This window comes from Lipophrys pholis (genome assembly GCF_963383615.2).
Source record: "Lipophrys pholis genome assembly, chromosome: 10".
Classification (NCBI taxonomy): domain Eukaryota; kingdom Metazoa; phylum Chordata; class Actinopteri; order Blenniiformes; family Blenniidae; genus Lipophrys; species Lipophrys pholis.
The window spans coordinates 28,673,881-28,688,882 of record NC_137640.1 but is presented as its reverse complement, the minus strand read 5'-3'; the positions used below and the strand labels follow the sequence as shown (position 1 = coordinate 28,688,882).

General features: G+C 42.4%; 1 protein-coding gene across 1 annotated transcript; it reads right to left on the bottom strand.

The window, feature by feature from the left end:
- Positions 1 to 140: 140 nt before the first annotated feature.
- Positions 141 to 14,987, bottom strand: tubgcp5 (tubulin gamma complex component 5). Its single transcript, XM_080472971.1, has 23 exons — positions 14,623 to 14,987; positions 14,485 to 14,538; positions 13,135 to 13,243; positions 12,955 to 13,051; positions 12,764 to 12,843; positions 12,332 to 12,467; positions 12,097 to 12,217; positions 10,459 to 10,548; positions 10,177 to 10,270; positions 9,813 to 10,065; positions 8,425 to 8,627; positions 8,233 to 8,348; positions 7,680 to 7,948; positions 7,392 to 7,590; positions 4,935 to 5,123; positions 4,663 to 4,845; positions 4,475 to 4,559; positions 3,717 to 3,837; positions 3,077 to 3,228; positions 2,097 to 2,222; positions 1,715 to 1,803; positions 1,262 to 1,362; positions 141 to 1,125 (listed from the first exon to the last, which is right to left on the bottom strand). Exons 1-23 carry the CDS (start codon positions 14,754 to 14,756, stop codon positions 1,088 to 1,090), a joined length of 3,039 nt encoding a protein of 1,012 aa, XP_080329097.1. The 5' UTR covers positions 14,757 to 14,987; the 3' UTR covers positions 141 to 1,087.
- Between the last annotated feature and the right edge of the window lie 15 nt (positions 14,988 to 15,002).

Below are 15,002 nucleotides of genomic sequence, written 5' to 3'. Positions count from 1 at the left end.
TGAAGCTTGAACAATAGAGCTCAACCTTTTCAAAACAAGTTACTTTAATGCTCGGATAATAACAATTGTTTTTTGTTTTTTTTAACTTTGATATATATTTTTCTTTCCTGTGTCTTATTAAGAATAAACACCAGTTGTTTAATTCCATGTTTAATCAGGAAATTAAAATCCATGGATTCATAAAAACAAGTTTTGGTCTACAAAAGCCGTTTTCCAAATATGAGCAGTGTCTGTCAGGGTCGTCTCCTGTTCTCACCGACACAGTGAACATTTATGAACAAATAGATTCAATTACTTTCAGATTTGACCTTTGTTTTCTTACAGTTGGCCATTTTACAAATGATAACAGATGGAAGGGAGCACAAGGTGGTCAATCAAAATGGGAAGGATTACAGAAATCGTTTGGGGATTTTTGAAGTTGGGGAACAAAAACTGTATTTTCTCGATTTACAATAAAACACTTTGAATTAATTTTGGTGGAAATTGATAAAAACTGCTACTCCAGGTGAATGTTTTTTTTTTTACTAATGTCTCATAAATGAAGCATGTAATACAAAAAAAAAAAAAAGGGTCGAGTATTTCCATTCTTCTTTTTTCAGTTTAATCAAATTAGCTTAAAATGATGAACTTGATCTTTATTGGTCGGACATCCTGGATCCCCGACAGCGCCGCCTTGTAGACAGTCAAGTAACAGCTGACCAGGCTGGGGCGATGGAAACCGTCTGCTGCTGATCTACAACAAGATCATTAAGAAATCCAATCAAGTCTTCAACACACTTTTCAGTTTTTTATTTGTAAAAAAATGTTTTTAATTAAATAACACGTAACCTTTAGCTTTCAATTCACAATTACACTGCTTGAGAGAGAGCAAGAGAGAGAGAGAGAGCAAGAGAGAGAGAGACTGGCTTGCTTGGATAACACCAGCAACAGCTGGTCTGATGTCAACTTTAATGATGGGAACAGACTGACATTAATTCACACTTCACAGAGGAACACTGCAGCACTCAGAGGGACGACAGCAACGAGAAGGCGAACTAAAGCGTTCTGCCCATGGAGCCACAACACAACAGGTGTGGATTCAGCACCGTTAGAATCCCGCCATCAGAGAGAGGGTCAGGGACTCCACTGCACATGGAGGAGAAGGAAAGATGAAAAGGACATTCATTATTCACCAGCATCTGTTTAGACCATTTAAAGTTAATGCACTTTAGTGAGAAGGTGCATTTAATTTGAAGCCAAGTACTGTATTGGATGTGCTTACAATGAGGGAAGGAGCCGCGGCACACTGCTTTATTGAGCACCAACACCAGGAACAAGTGGCAGTTGTTGAAATCCGACTCAATTTTATCAATCGACTCAATGCTGAAATGGAAAGACAGACAGGATATGAAGAAAAGGATAAAAAAAAAGAAGGCTTGATAGACAGATGATTTTTTTCCTTCGGATATGTTGACTCAGCATATCAGTCTGAACATGGTGGGGCAGTGGTTAGCACGGTCTCCTCACAGCGACAAGGTCCAGGTTCAAATTCCGGCTGGGCCTTTCTGTGTGCGTGTGTGTGTGTGTGTGTGTGTGTGTGTGTGTGTGTGTGTGTGTGTTTCCTCCCACAGTCCAAAAACATGCTTGTGAGGTTAACTGATGACCGTCAATTGAACCGGTGTGTGAGTGTGTTTGTCCTGTGATGGACAGACTGTTTGACTTTAATAGCTCCTACCTCAAGGCGCTCAATCCGGCTTGCCTTCGGTCAGAGAACATCAGGGCGAGATTAAGAACCTTCAGGATTGCCTCCTTCAGAAAAGAGATCTGAGGAAACAGAAGATTAAACAGTCAGGAACACATGCCAGGATACTGTCTAGTCAGCGGATTCAGTCTGAACACACATACAGTGAATGTGTCGTGCTGTTGGTTGTGGAGTGGAACATATATAATACATTTCTATTTACACTTTTCACTGAAGCGGCCAAAAGAAAAGGTCAGCATTGAAAACTGCTGCGACCAACAAAATACTTGTTTATATCTGTAGACTCAAGCAGGAATACAGTGAACCTATGAAAAAGTCTGGACTCCCTTTCATCCTGGATATCCGTCCTATTTACCTTCTCCCTCAACAGGCAGCGGTCGTGAATAGTTGCCAGATATCTGTAATGGATCTTGATCAGCTGGTCCAAGTCCTTTGCTTCTTGTACTTGGTGCTGAAACTCCAGACCTGTGCTGTGCAGAATCTGCCAAGAAAACAGAGTGAAGACTATTCAGAGGATTACGAGGCGATGGTAGACTTCTTCCCACCAGTCGTTCGCTTTCCTACTATGAATCCTACTTGCTCATTAATGTATGATCCACCTCAGTTTGTAAATGTAAGTTTGTGTTGTGTGGTTCTTTAACAGCAATGACACCAAACTACTAAGATAAACAGAATGGACCAAATGTGTGGACTGAGATTTGCTCAAATGTCAGCAACACAAGAAAATGAACTACAGGAAAGATGAAGAGACGTGATGAGGCTCCTGCAGATTTTGTCCACCAGGAGGTTTTTAAAAAAAAAATAAAAAAAACGTAATACTTTTCAGATGACCGGGATCAATAAATTAAAAAAAATAAAATACACCCTTCACACAAATTCAGCATCACAAGCAAAACTAACAATTACCATTGCTATTGCACATGCTAATCTCTGATAGAACAGACGGACTTCATCCACAGAGCCAGTGCAGGTGGTCTCAGAGAGGATACACCTCATCAATAATCCCTTCATGGCCAATCTCCACCCACAGTACAGCAGGCTGCAGATTAATCACGCTTATAATCCCGTCTGCTCACACAGAATTTCCAGGAAGAAGTGACGTAACATTATCATTTAGTGGGGGTTTTTGGCACGCTGATGGTTTCCTGTGATAATACATAAAACCCCGTTATATATATATATATATATATATATATATATTAAAAAAAGAAGACTATTTTAGTTTTTAAACGTCTTTAATCCAGGTGATTTTATTGTTCCGAGGACCCAAACACTGCGTCTGCCATCGGAACTCCGGCAAGTCTTTGAAAAGGTTTGTAGTTCGGTTGCTCTCACCCTGGTCATGATGTAGTTGTGGACGCTGTTGACAAAGTGCATGAGTTTCACCCGCAGCAGAGACAGTCGGTGAATCTGCTGACCGATGAGCTCTTTGGCCTTGCCGTCTTCCCCACTGGTTCCCTCCAGTTTCTTAGTGAACTCTGTGATATCTATAAAACACAAACACACATTAAATACAGCAGTTCCAGAGTGGAGATAATGTTGACAAGAGAGAAGAAACCAGTAGTTAAGAGGGCCTATTGTTACTGCTTCACTTCATTACACTTATTAATATTATGATGGCGAGCAATAATTCTTTTCTTGATCAATTATGTCCTCAAATACGTGCTTGATAAATTGATGTGTTATTTTGGCTTTAAAGGGACATAAAAAAAAAAAAAAGACATTTCATCAATCAAAGGAAAACTACTTGGATTACCAGGATTAATTCAAATATATAAAGGAATAAACAAAAAGCTGGTATCATATGATTTTACTTATTTTTTTCTGATGTAAAAAAGTGATCAAAACAACTTGATTTGACTCAGAATAAAACAAACTGGATTTCACAATAATCCAGGAAATCGAATCCGAATGAGGACATCAAACAAATGTCAGTAAAAGAGACAGAAATGATCTCCTCCATGGCCGTTCGTACCACTGAATCGAAGCGTGTCCAAACTGTATTTGGCCCATTTGATCTGCAGCAAGAGGAGAAACATTTGATTGTAGATCTTCTGGCACTCGGAGCTGATCACGATGTCGACCGGCCAGGGAACCTGTGGACAGTAAAACCACCAACAACATGTTAATGCGACACTAACTGCATTCACGTGGTCTCTTTTGTTTGTCATTCTGACTGAATACTTTCAGATGGAGAGATCAGATTAAGTGCATGTTTATATGCACCAGGAATATGATCCCCTTCAGTCAGTGGATTCATGTCATCGTTCTTTCCCTGTGATATTGGTCAGTTGTGGCATGTGCACCGGAGCTTACGTCCAGCTTCATCTGCAAGTATTGCAGACGGCCATGTTAGACTAATCCAGCCAGTTGTGTTTCTTATAATGTTTCTCTTGAAAGTGCAAAACCAAAGAAACGCTCTCCTCGTTCAGAAGACGATCAGGGAAAGACGATAGTTTGCAGCTGTTTTCACTGCGAGTTGTGCCACCGAAGCTCCGTGCATAAAGACAACAGACACTCCCAAAGATGAAACAGTGGGAATCAACCCAGCGTGTGGTTTATATGAACTCTAATCATATAACACCTCCTCCAGTCTGGAGCTACTTTAGGTCTAAATCAGGTCTAATCCAGTGTAAACATGACGTCATTTTAATTGGGTCATTTATGGTCTATGTGACAGCAGCTACTTTTTTTAAAAAACAACATCAGAACAAACTGATTCACGCTGCTTACCTTGTAACTCAGCGTGAGAACCTCCATGTTAGTCACTGGATTTTTTTTCTTGGAAGAATCAATGTTTTCCAAAACGACTGACAATCTGCGAATTGAGAGATTTTTCAGTCACATAATTTAGTTTTTTAGCAACCAGTTTTCAAACCATGTCTGGACTCTTTGATTTAATTTATTTTTTCATGCAGTACCTGCTGCTGTCCTCTGGGTAGCGCTGTCCAACAGCTTCCTGCAGCTGCACGTCGAGGAAAGACGGCTGCTGCCAGTTCTCATTCTTCTGCACTTTATCAAAGATGGCGGTGTAAAAGTCGTACATGGTGTCTCCAGCTTCCAGCAGGAAGTAGTTCCTCATCGCCTGGAGGTGCTCCAGCAGCCTGCGGACGAATCCCAACGCTCACGTCTCCTCTACGCTCCGACAAGGAAAGCCGCTCGGGGCGCTGCATGATTTCAGAGTGACGCTTACTTGTAGTCTTTTTTCAGGGTCTTCATGAGTTTCCCACAGCACTCGATGTACCTCTTCTCGATGTGGGGGTAGAGGCAGGATCGCAGGGTGAGCTCGAAGGTCTGGCAGGTGACGGACTGAGAGGAGCGGTCCACCGTGAAATCACCCCCAGAAAAACGCTGGTGGAAGTCATTCTGCTCCAAGTAGAGCCTGCAGAGACAAGAGCACAGGCCTCGTGGTTGATCTGACAAGTTTGGGGGGGGGGGGGGGGGTTCTCCATTGTTTTTAATGACAGTAAAGTGGATTTAAAAACCCTGTGAAGTAGGAAAACTTTATTCCCAAAATTTGTATGCTCGATGTTCATTTCGGTCTCGAGTCCAGTCAAACGACTGTTAAAAAAAAAAGCTTGGATGTGTTCTACAAATCTGAGCACAAACAATCACCTTTCCCACAAATACACTGGGTCATTCAGTGTTTAGACACACTATGTTAAGTTAAATACCGAACTCAACACACCCCAAGTTATACATTTTGGTTGACTGCCAGACTGTTTTGGGATTATATTTGTGCCACAATCCGGAGTGTGCAGCAGCGTGACGTTTTGAACACAGGAAAAAAAACAAAAAACTTGATCTGAACAAACAAGAATAAAATCTAAGCTCCCCCCCAAAAGAATCTATTTTTCTGTTTGCAACTATCCACTGTGTTCTTCACTGGCTTTTGTGATCTGCTCTCCCGCAGATCTCTGCTCTACGCGTCTACATTTATTTCCTGTGGCCTCTCAACTTCGGACGTTTGGACTGGATGACGCCACCGAATCAGGTCGATATTTCGGCCGCCTCCGGGAGCGCAGGTAAAAACGTGTCAAAAATCTAAAACATGTCGTCACGCAGTATAAACAGCAAAACTCCATTTGATGGAACTATTGCGCAGAGTGAACATCTGCGGAAGAGCAAATAACAAAACCGAGTGGAAAAACAACATGATAGTGTGTGTGTGTGTGTGTGTATGTGAAAAGTTGAAAACACAAAAATACATTAGTTGAGCACAGAATCGATTTGTTTGTTCAGATTAAGTTTTTTTTTTCCTGCGCTCAAAATGTCCCACTGCACACTCAGAACTGTGGCACAAATATAATTCCATAGACTTTCTGGGTTTTCACTAAAAAGAGCTCGGTGTCACCAGCTTATCCATCCATCCATTATCTAAGCTGCTTTATGAGGCTCGGGGTTGTCGGTGCTGAAGCTGATCCCAGCTAACTTAGAACAAAAGCAGGTTTCAGCCTGAACAATCACTCACATTCTCACCTATGGAGTATTTCAATGTCACAAATTACCCTCAAAATCATATTTTTGGATTCCGAGAGTTCCCTGCAGACAACATGCAGAGAAGGAATGCGCAAACAGCCCAGACCTCAGGACCTGGTGCACATGAATCATTTCCATTTGTGACTCTACCAACTTTCTTTGACTTTTCTTCAAATTGACTCAGAAGAGCAGTGGAGTGTAAAGGTGATGGGCTTCTGAAAATGTCTATCCAATCAAGAACACGCCCCCTTCACATATTCATCACGTATATGTAAATATATATATAAATCAAACATCTCTGAATATTGCTGCATGATGCTTCATTTTGGATTTATTAGTACGCAGAAACAGAGATAAACAAATAAGGTGGTTCTTTCTCATGTCATCTGCACAATGGATGAATGAATGAATGAATGGATGGATACTTGTTTTCATACAGTGACGATGGAGGCGACTGAAAACCCTCAAACTATTGTGACTTAAGGTGCTAGTTTAAAGTCTATTGAATCAGCCAATTACGTTTAAAATACAAACAACTCAAGTCAACTGTATGCATGTCTTTAGGGTTAAACCTTTTGATTGACATGGACGTTAAAACTTGGTCCTTTGTGAAGAAGTGATGAAGACATAAGAGCAAAAAGCTTGAGTCAAAGCTTTATTGCCTGGGAACATTTCTCACAGGGAGTGGAATAGAACCGGGTCTACTGCTTTTCTCCTGAGCAAAACTCCTCATAACAAGACCCCACAGTATGAGATTGTTGTTGTTGTTGCAGAAGGCAGCTACCAGCTCTGATGTCTCGTTGATATGAGCTGAAAACACAACAAGGTCAGCAATCATGAGGAAACCCTGTTTCTTTGTTGTTTACTATATTGAGTTACCGCCGCGCTGCAGGCTACTCTGCCAAAAAACCCAAAAGGTCATTCCTTGGTATTCTACAGTTTCAAAAAGACAGACAGACTTCTTGGGTAACGCTTCAAGCCGAAAAAACAAAAAACAAACTGTTACCAGATCTCTGCTTTGAGACAAATACATGTGGTTTCCCTGAAATATTTAGACCAAACCATCTGAAACGAGAGAAGCTGGACCCTCAAACGCGGTGACAGTTCTGTACAGAGGAGCGCTCTGGTACTACGAGGATCGACTCGTGGTTCTAATGTCATTATTGCCCACCTTGCAAAGTTGATGGCCAGCAGCGGGTCATGGACGCCGTCAATCTGCAGATGTTGTGCCATGATGGACTGCATCTTCACCAGACTCCTGTGAGTGGCCTGCTGTTCGCTCACCGTGTCCGCTGGAGACCCGTCTTGGCTGCAGAGGCGCGACTGAACCGACTCCAGAAACAACGTGTACAAACTCTTCCTTTCAGCATCTGCAGTAAAGTTTTTGTTGTTGTTGACTGTAAAGATTAAAGCACAAGGATTTGGTAAAACACGACTGAGGAGGCGACAAGACGCTGACCTCTCGAGGATCCTTCCGACTGCTCGGGCTCTTTGCAGTCCAGGTTTTTGAGCAGCTGCATCGACTTCCCGGCCATGATGATCTGCTTGAGAACGGGTTTGAGGAAGGACACCATAGTGAGCTGCCGGTTGCTGGAGCCCTGATCCCCTCCAGAGCTCCCGCTGGCCGAGTCGTTGAGCTTCTCCTCGTTCTCCACCGTCTCCGACACGCTGTACAGCGTGTAGGTGGCATACCAGAAGTCCCGGTGGTTTACTGGAACATCCTTGTTTCTGGAACCAAACTAAACTGAGAACTGCGACCAAACACTAAAGCTCAACTTTAGTTCATTTCGATTACTATTCTACTTTTATTTAAGTTTGTCTTTCAGAATGAAGTACAAGGAAAATAAAAACACAATAAACCTAAGATATAAAATGATGAAGTGTGGAACAGAATAAGTAGAATCACACTAGTGAACAAGTTGGAACAGGAGGGATTTAAAGGGAAAGGCTACGAGATGGTCAGAGGCAGAACCTTCTAGAGGCGGGGAGCAGATCATGTAACCATCTTCTACCTTTGGATGATGAATTCTTTGGCAGGATCAAACAAATGTCCGTGAACAATCCATTCATCAACGATCTCCAAGTAAGGGCGCACCGTCTCTGTCCACAGAGAAAACAACAGCGCCACCTGCCAGCGACAGGGTGCTGCTTTAGATCAAAACACTTTATATTACAAAGGTCCACTGTGTTGGCCAAGCCCTCACCGTTTGCTCCGATGCTTCCCCGACACTATCGTACTCTATGATGGCCTTGTAGAGGGTATTGAGCAGATGAGAGGCCCGGACTACGTTTGGGGTTCCCGGTGGAACCTCGGCGACTCCCGTGCAGAAGACTTTGTGCAGCACTTCGATTTGAGCCAGGTGAGGGCCGAGTCGCTCCAGCACTGCGGACAGGGTCACCGTCTCTTCTGCAAAACAGGGAAAGTCGTCAAACTACGATGTTTATGTGAGAGAAACATCCAAAGGCCAAAACGGCAAGAATACGAACTGCGATCGGGAGTATTCATGCCAACAGAGGCTGTGACCTTCTGGAGGGAGTGAATAATAAAGTCCTAGTCATTATTTCTGGATCATTTTCAAAGCAGCAAAAACAATAATGCACAATATCGAAATGTTAAGCTTCCAAACTATGCTTAGTTTAAAAGAAAAAGAAAAAAGAAAGAGATATTTGATGACTCTTCAGTTCTCAGTCGTCACTCCTCTGTGGGAAAGACGAGGGATGTAAGAACAGTTACTTCAAGTAGGATTTCCAGGCATTGTCCCTCACAGGAGGAAGACGATAGCGAGGGTCACAGTCACTTCGGTCAAAACTTAATCAGATGATTTGCGAGTGTACTGAATTAGGAATGAATCCTCGGAGTGTTTCAGAGATATCGAGTCAAAGAGACGTCAATTCACAGTGACCTTTGGAAGAGGCCAGCTTGTTCATCATGAGGCAAATATAAAGGTTTTCTTGTGAAACAAACACACGAGAGATCAGTTGACTAGGATAAAAGCTTAAGACCTCTCCATTCACTGGAATTGGGAAAACATGCAAAGTCGACAGTGTGTCAAACATTTACTTTCCCAAATGTATGAAGATGATTATATTTTCTTTTAAAAAGTACGACTCTCAACATTAGGTTGTTTAGGAATGATGTTATCGTCCTCTTTCTGCTCGTTGTCAGGCCAACTCTTTTAGCTTTAAGTCTCAGCAGCTGGAAAGAAAACTGTTTAAAACTGAGCATGAGTGTTTCTTTGCTCCACTTTCAGCACAGACCTCGTCGCCTTCAGACTGAAACTGCAGCCAAACTCACTTTAGAATCTTGTCCTGGAGTTGCAAAATGTTTTGAATTTTAGAACAAAAATAAGATCGGTTGATTTTTTATCATTGTATAAACATAACATATGAGGACCAATAACTTTGTGCAATCAGCTACTTTTTTAATAAAGCTTTACTGAAATGCCAAACATTTTCTGCACATCGCATTCCGGATCGTGTTGCGGTCCTCATCGTAGCCTTTGCCCTGGTTGCAATCAATGATTTCAATCATTTCCAAGGATAAATACATACATTTGTATATCATCTCCTTCAAAAAAATACTCGCACTTGCCATTGCATATGACTTCTTTTTCAATTGTGGTCAGCTCCTCTTTGAAGCTGGTGAAGTTCTTGTTGAGCGCCCACACAAAGGCCTGGTAGGTCCTGAAGGGAGGCTCTGACCCCTTCTTGGATCCGTGGGAGGAACCGGAGCCCGGTGGGCCGGGCTCCGAGCTGTACCCCGTCACCTCGTCTATGAACCTCTGCAGCCTGAACACCGCCTGGCCGTACACGGCGATGTGCTCCAGCACCGAGTGCAGGCAGTTCTGCAGCACAAAGGAAACAGAAAGAAATTTAAAAAAAAAACGGTTTTCCCAAACAATGGTCACATTTACACGTTCACAACCATCCGACCCAGAGCCAGAGCTTAAGCTTACGCCGGTGAGATGAGTCACGGCCACATTATTCCTCACAGACACTTTCCCATCATGGTGCTGAAATATAAACTGCTTCTTCACCCCGGAGAGAAGCCTGCAATAGACACCAGTAACACGGGTCAACTTCAGGGTACAGCACTGACGTCTTGAAACATTTTCACATTTAATGGCACCTTAAATGTTTAGTTACAGGATAATAATACTTGTGAGCAAGCACAAGGTCAGATTCTTTGTAAGTTTGTACGATGAGCAGTCACACATGGCAGCATCACTACATCTTACCACAACGTCTCCCGTATTACTTGGGTCTCTGTGACAAAGGCCTTTTCTTCTGGCAGATACAATGGATCAGTGTTGTACAAGTGCTGATCCCTGAGGGACAAAACATACAGCCAAACATTTTAAATCACTTCAAACCATAAATGGACCCAAATAAAGGTCATCCTGTTCTTAAAAACTAAATGTAGAGGCAAACAATTATATTTAGTACTATCAAGTTATTCCCCTGAAACAGAATTCATTGGTGTGTGATTGGCTTTTTTTTGTTTTTAACGAGTCTTTAATTAAATTTCCTAATAACGCATTTAATCTACAATGACTCAACAGCTTAACACAAGTAAACACATTTCTAAATACATTTTAAAAAGTAAAAGAAATATTTTGGATAACACCCTAATTTATACGACATCCTTTAACGTTGTCTTTTTCTTAAATCTTAATGTTAAATTGCCTTTGTGAAAATAATTTCAAGTTTTACAGTTTGTCAAGTCAACAGATCGACTTGTTTATATTCCTACAGGTCTTTATGATAACACTTTATTACTTTTCAATCCAATAATTACTATTAGTACACTACTTATTCCATGCTGTATTATATTATTTTATTCTCAATTCTTTGATAGTTTTAGTATTTATAGGTACTATAAAAAGTCAGAAGGATTGATTTAGGACCTTTTGTCTTCCAACAAGTGTATTTCTTTAAAAAGTGCTTAAGGAAACTAGAATTGAGATGATTGATTATGTGCAAAACGAGCATAAAATCTAGGAGACCAACACCAAACACTACGGAAGAGTATTAGGGCCACTGAAGAAAAATAAAATTCAGAGGCTAAAAAAACAAAACCTCATGGGCTTCAGGAAAAATCGAAGTTGAGATTTTTTTTATATTTTTTGAGGTTAAAAAAAAAAACTTTTTTTTTTTTTTTTACAAAGTCCGTCCATCCACATGCCAGCGCGTGTGACTGCTTCTTCAAAATGCATCGCAGGCGGTTTAATGAAGTGGTGAAAAGATGCTTCAGAACAGGCTTTAGCTCATAAACACAGTCAGTTATAATCAGTATTAAAACTATAAGAGACAGAGCAGCCTGCAGCGTTGTTCCGTCAAGAACGTTTGTCGGGTACGAAGGACAAAGGCACGGATCCCGGGGTGCTTATGAAATGTGTTAATATTAACCAAGGAAAGCCTGTGTAAAATCACACGTCCATAAGCAGTAAGCAACCCGATATAGTCACAATTAAGTGATTTAATATGATTTCACATCCACGGGCAAATGATGAGGGATGGACAGACGTCTCTCCGAGGAAAAGAAAAAAAAGTCTCGACTTTGATCTTCGACGTTTGGTTTTTTCTTTAACTTCCGAATGTTTTTCTTCTTCAGTGGCCCCAATACTCTTCCATACAAACACAAACATACCAGCAGTCATAATATTATATCAATATTTTTACAGGCAGATGTTGAACAAGTGTGGACGAACCAGGTGCACTATAACGCTCGATGAATAATTTCGAACCTGAACAGTACCGAATTACATTTTGTGAAACTTTTATTTTGTGAAACATAGCTTCTTCTTTTATTTTTTTTAAACACTGCTTCTATATTCCTACAATTACAAAGATTTATGAGTTATAAGAGGTCTCACCAGACATTGAGCAAGTTGGAGTGCAAATGCAAGCTGTGAGGGAAACGAGGAGCGTGAGACACCCAGTAGGGCGTCACCACATGCTGCTCCAGCCAGGCCTGGGCGCCACCGGGCTCTCCCACTGCAACGGCACAAAGGACAAGAGACCCCCCCTTAACGGTGCTCATTCTGGTTTCCTGTCATTATTCTACAATGTTAGTATTTCTGCAATCCATCTTCCATCATCAGTTCATACTTGTCCATGTGACCGGGACCGTCTTGCTTGTGTTGTCCTGGTCCTCCTGGGGGGTTCGGTCCAGCTGGATCCCTGAGTCCTCCCTGCTGAGAGGCTGCTGGCCGTCATCATCCTCGCTCTCTTCCTCCGACCACTCCTGGAAAACCAGCAAAACTCATTTATAGGAATATCTACACTGGGTATTGGCACAAAAGAAATAAAACGATACGATAAATGTTCTAATAGAAGTATTAAAGTTTGGTAAACAAAATAATTATGTGATACTGTAAGTATTTTTCTTTCCAAATCCATTTTAACAAACCCAAAACTTAAAGAATAGTGAAACTTCTGGTGAAGACTTAGTTACGACGTATTTTCTTTTACTACGAGTTATCCATCAGAACTATAATCAGTTATATTCATGAGCTGTGGGCTTATCGAGGATGAACTCACAGGGGTGTCTGGGTACGGCCCAGTGTCGACGTCCTCGCCCTCCATTAAATATTTAGCCCAGTTAAAATTGTCTTCTGGTTCTGCAAACACAGTTGAACAAATTCAATCATTACCAAAACATAGGAGAGTTTAAAAAAAATATATATATATATGTATATATATATATATATATATATGCAACTTGAACTCACCTTCTTCCTTCACCCGAGGTTTCTCTGTGAAGCTAGTGTTTGAGGGGGATTCTGACAGCAAGAGCAGCAGTGACAGTATGCTGTAGTGTGAATCTGTCTGTAAAAGAAAACAAAGAAAGGTGCACTGACTGGGTGCAAAGAAGCATGACATGTGACTGGACATATTACTCTATGCAGTACCTTTGTTCCATCTGTGTTTGGTAACGGGGAACTCAGGAACTCATCAGTCAGTCTCATCCAGCTTCCTGCTTTACTGAGGTCGGAGTGGACCATCAGCTTTTCATAGATCCTGAAAATCGCAGCAGGCGATACGAGTCAATTTGCAAAGGGCTCATGGTGGAAAACCACTAGAGGCGACTGTGGAAGGTTGCGTGTTCGATTCCCCATCTCCAAAGTCTACGCTCACACTGCAGGGAAATGCGACACAATTCCGATTATCTGCGCACAAGTGACTCGTGTCTCATCGGTTTTGTGACCGTGTGAAAAAAATTCTAAATACAATTCCGATGTTTGCCCACCAGACCCAGGCCTCAATGTGACCGCTGTCTGAACGGTCAAGACACATGTAGGCAACTTTCCTGACATGAGATCTGCGCCGGAGGAAGCACCGCGGCCAAAATGTTTATAGCTGTGCTCTCCTGTTCCCTCATCCTCTTTCCTCTCGTCATTTAGTCTAGATTTTGTCGGCGACTACCGCACAACCACTGGAAAGTGGATGTACACGCACTCACCAGTGCAGCATCCATATTTACTTCATAAATTCAGCCTGACGTCACGCCTCCTTCTGCGCATGCGGGTCACGTTGAGGTCGGATAAGGTTTACGCTGCAGTCTGACGGAGGTCACTTTTAAAATGTAGCGTGAACCATCAACCAAAGAACTTGGATCGCGGCATGAAATCGGAATTGAGCATCAAGACCTGCAGTGTGAACGCAGCCGATGTGTCCTTAAGCAAGACAGTGAACCCCAAACTGCTCACCATGGACGGACCGAGAGCCTTGCATGGCAGCCGCCTCCTTTGGCGCGTGAATGAGTGAATGTGAATATCAATGTGAAGCACTTTGGGGACTGCTGATGCAGTGGAGATATACAAGTGAGATCCAGCTACTGCATCTTGGATTTTCATGGGATTGCTCTGTTTTACAGTAGCAGAGGAAATCCCTCCACCACTAAGGCGCATTCAAAGGAGTAAAAACAAATCTTCACCTGAAAGCTGCATGCTGACGACCAAATAATGCACACATTGCACAAGCAGCAGGATATAAAAGTAGTTAATGGGTCTTTCATGGACCAGGGACCTTGACGATGTAAAATGACTCATAAGACCAATACATGTTGACAAAATATTGGTCTATCTATAAAGAATGATCTCAATGGACAAAAACAATCATGATGCAGACTGAATGCCAAAGGTGTGATCAATATTAAAGCTCCTGTCAGTCCATAACTACCACCATCCTGCCAAGCATGCAAAGTTCACCAAACAGCAGCCTGCTTCCTGCAAACACAGAAACGTGGAGGGCAAACTCACCCGGTGAGGCTGCGCTGGACTTTATGACTGTCGACCTCCAGGAAGCGGTGGAACCTGAAGCAGAACAAACCTTCAGTCAGCCTGCGTCCCTGGAGGGGGGCTAGCGTTAGCTCGCAGGCTAAAGCCCCAGCGACTTACTTGAAGTTTGACCATGTGAATTTAAGCGCCAGCTGGAAGTTCTGGTCCTCCTCATCCTCGATCCCGCAGATGCATCTGACAAACTTCTTGGTTTCGTTCTCAGTCTCCTTCTCGAAGGTGCTCCAGTGAGCCATGTTGATGCCGATAGCAGCGCTTTAGCCCAAACACACACTACCGCCACGGGCTACATGTAGCGTCTCTGTCGGCCAGGTTTCCACTTTCCAGGTCACACTGCAATAGAATAGCCCGGCATCAACAAATGCGTGTCATTTATTGCATCAAATGGAGAATGGCCTCAGTCAACCATCAACCATCGATTCTCACACTGGCGCGCTCCCACTGGAACTGCGGAACTGAACGCGCATGCGCAGTGTGAACGT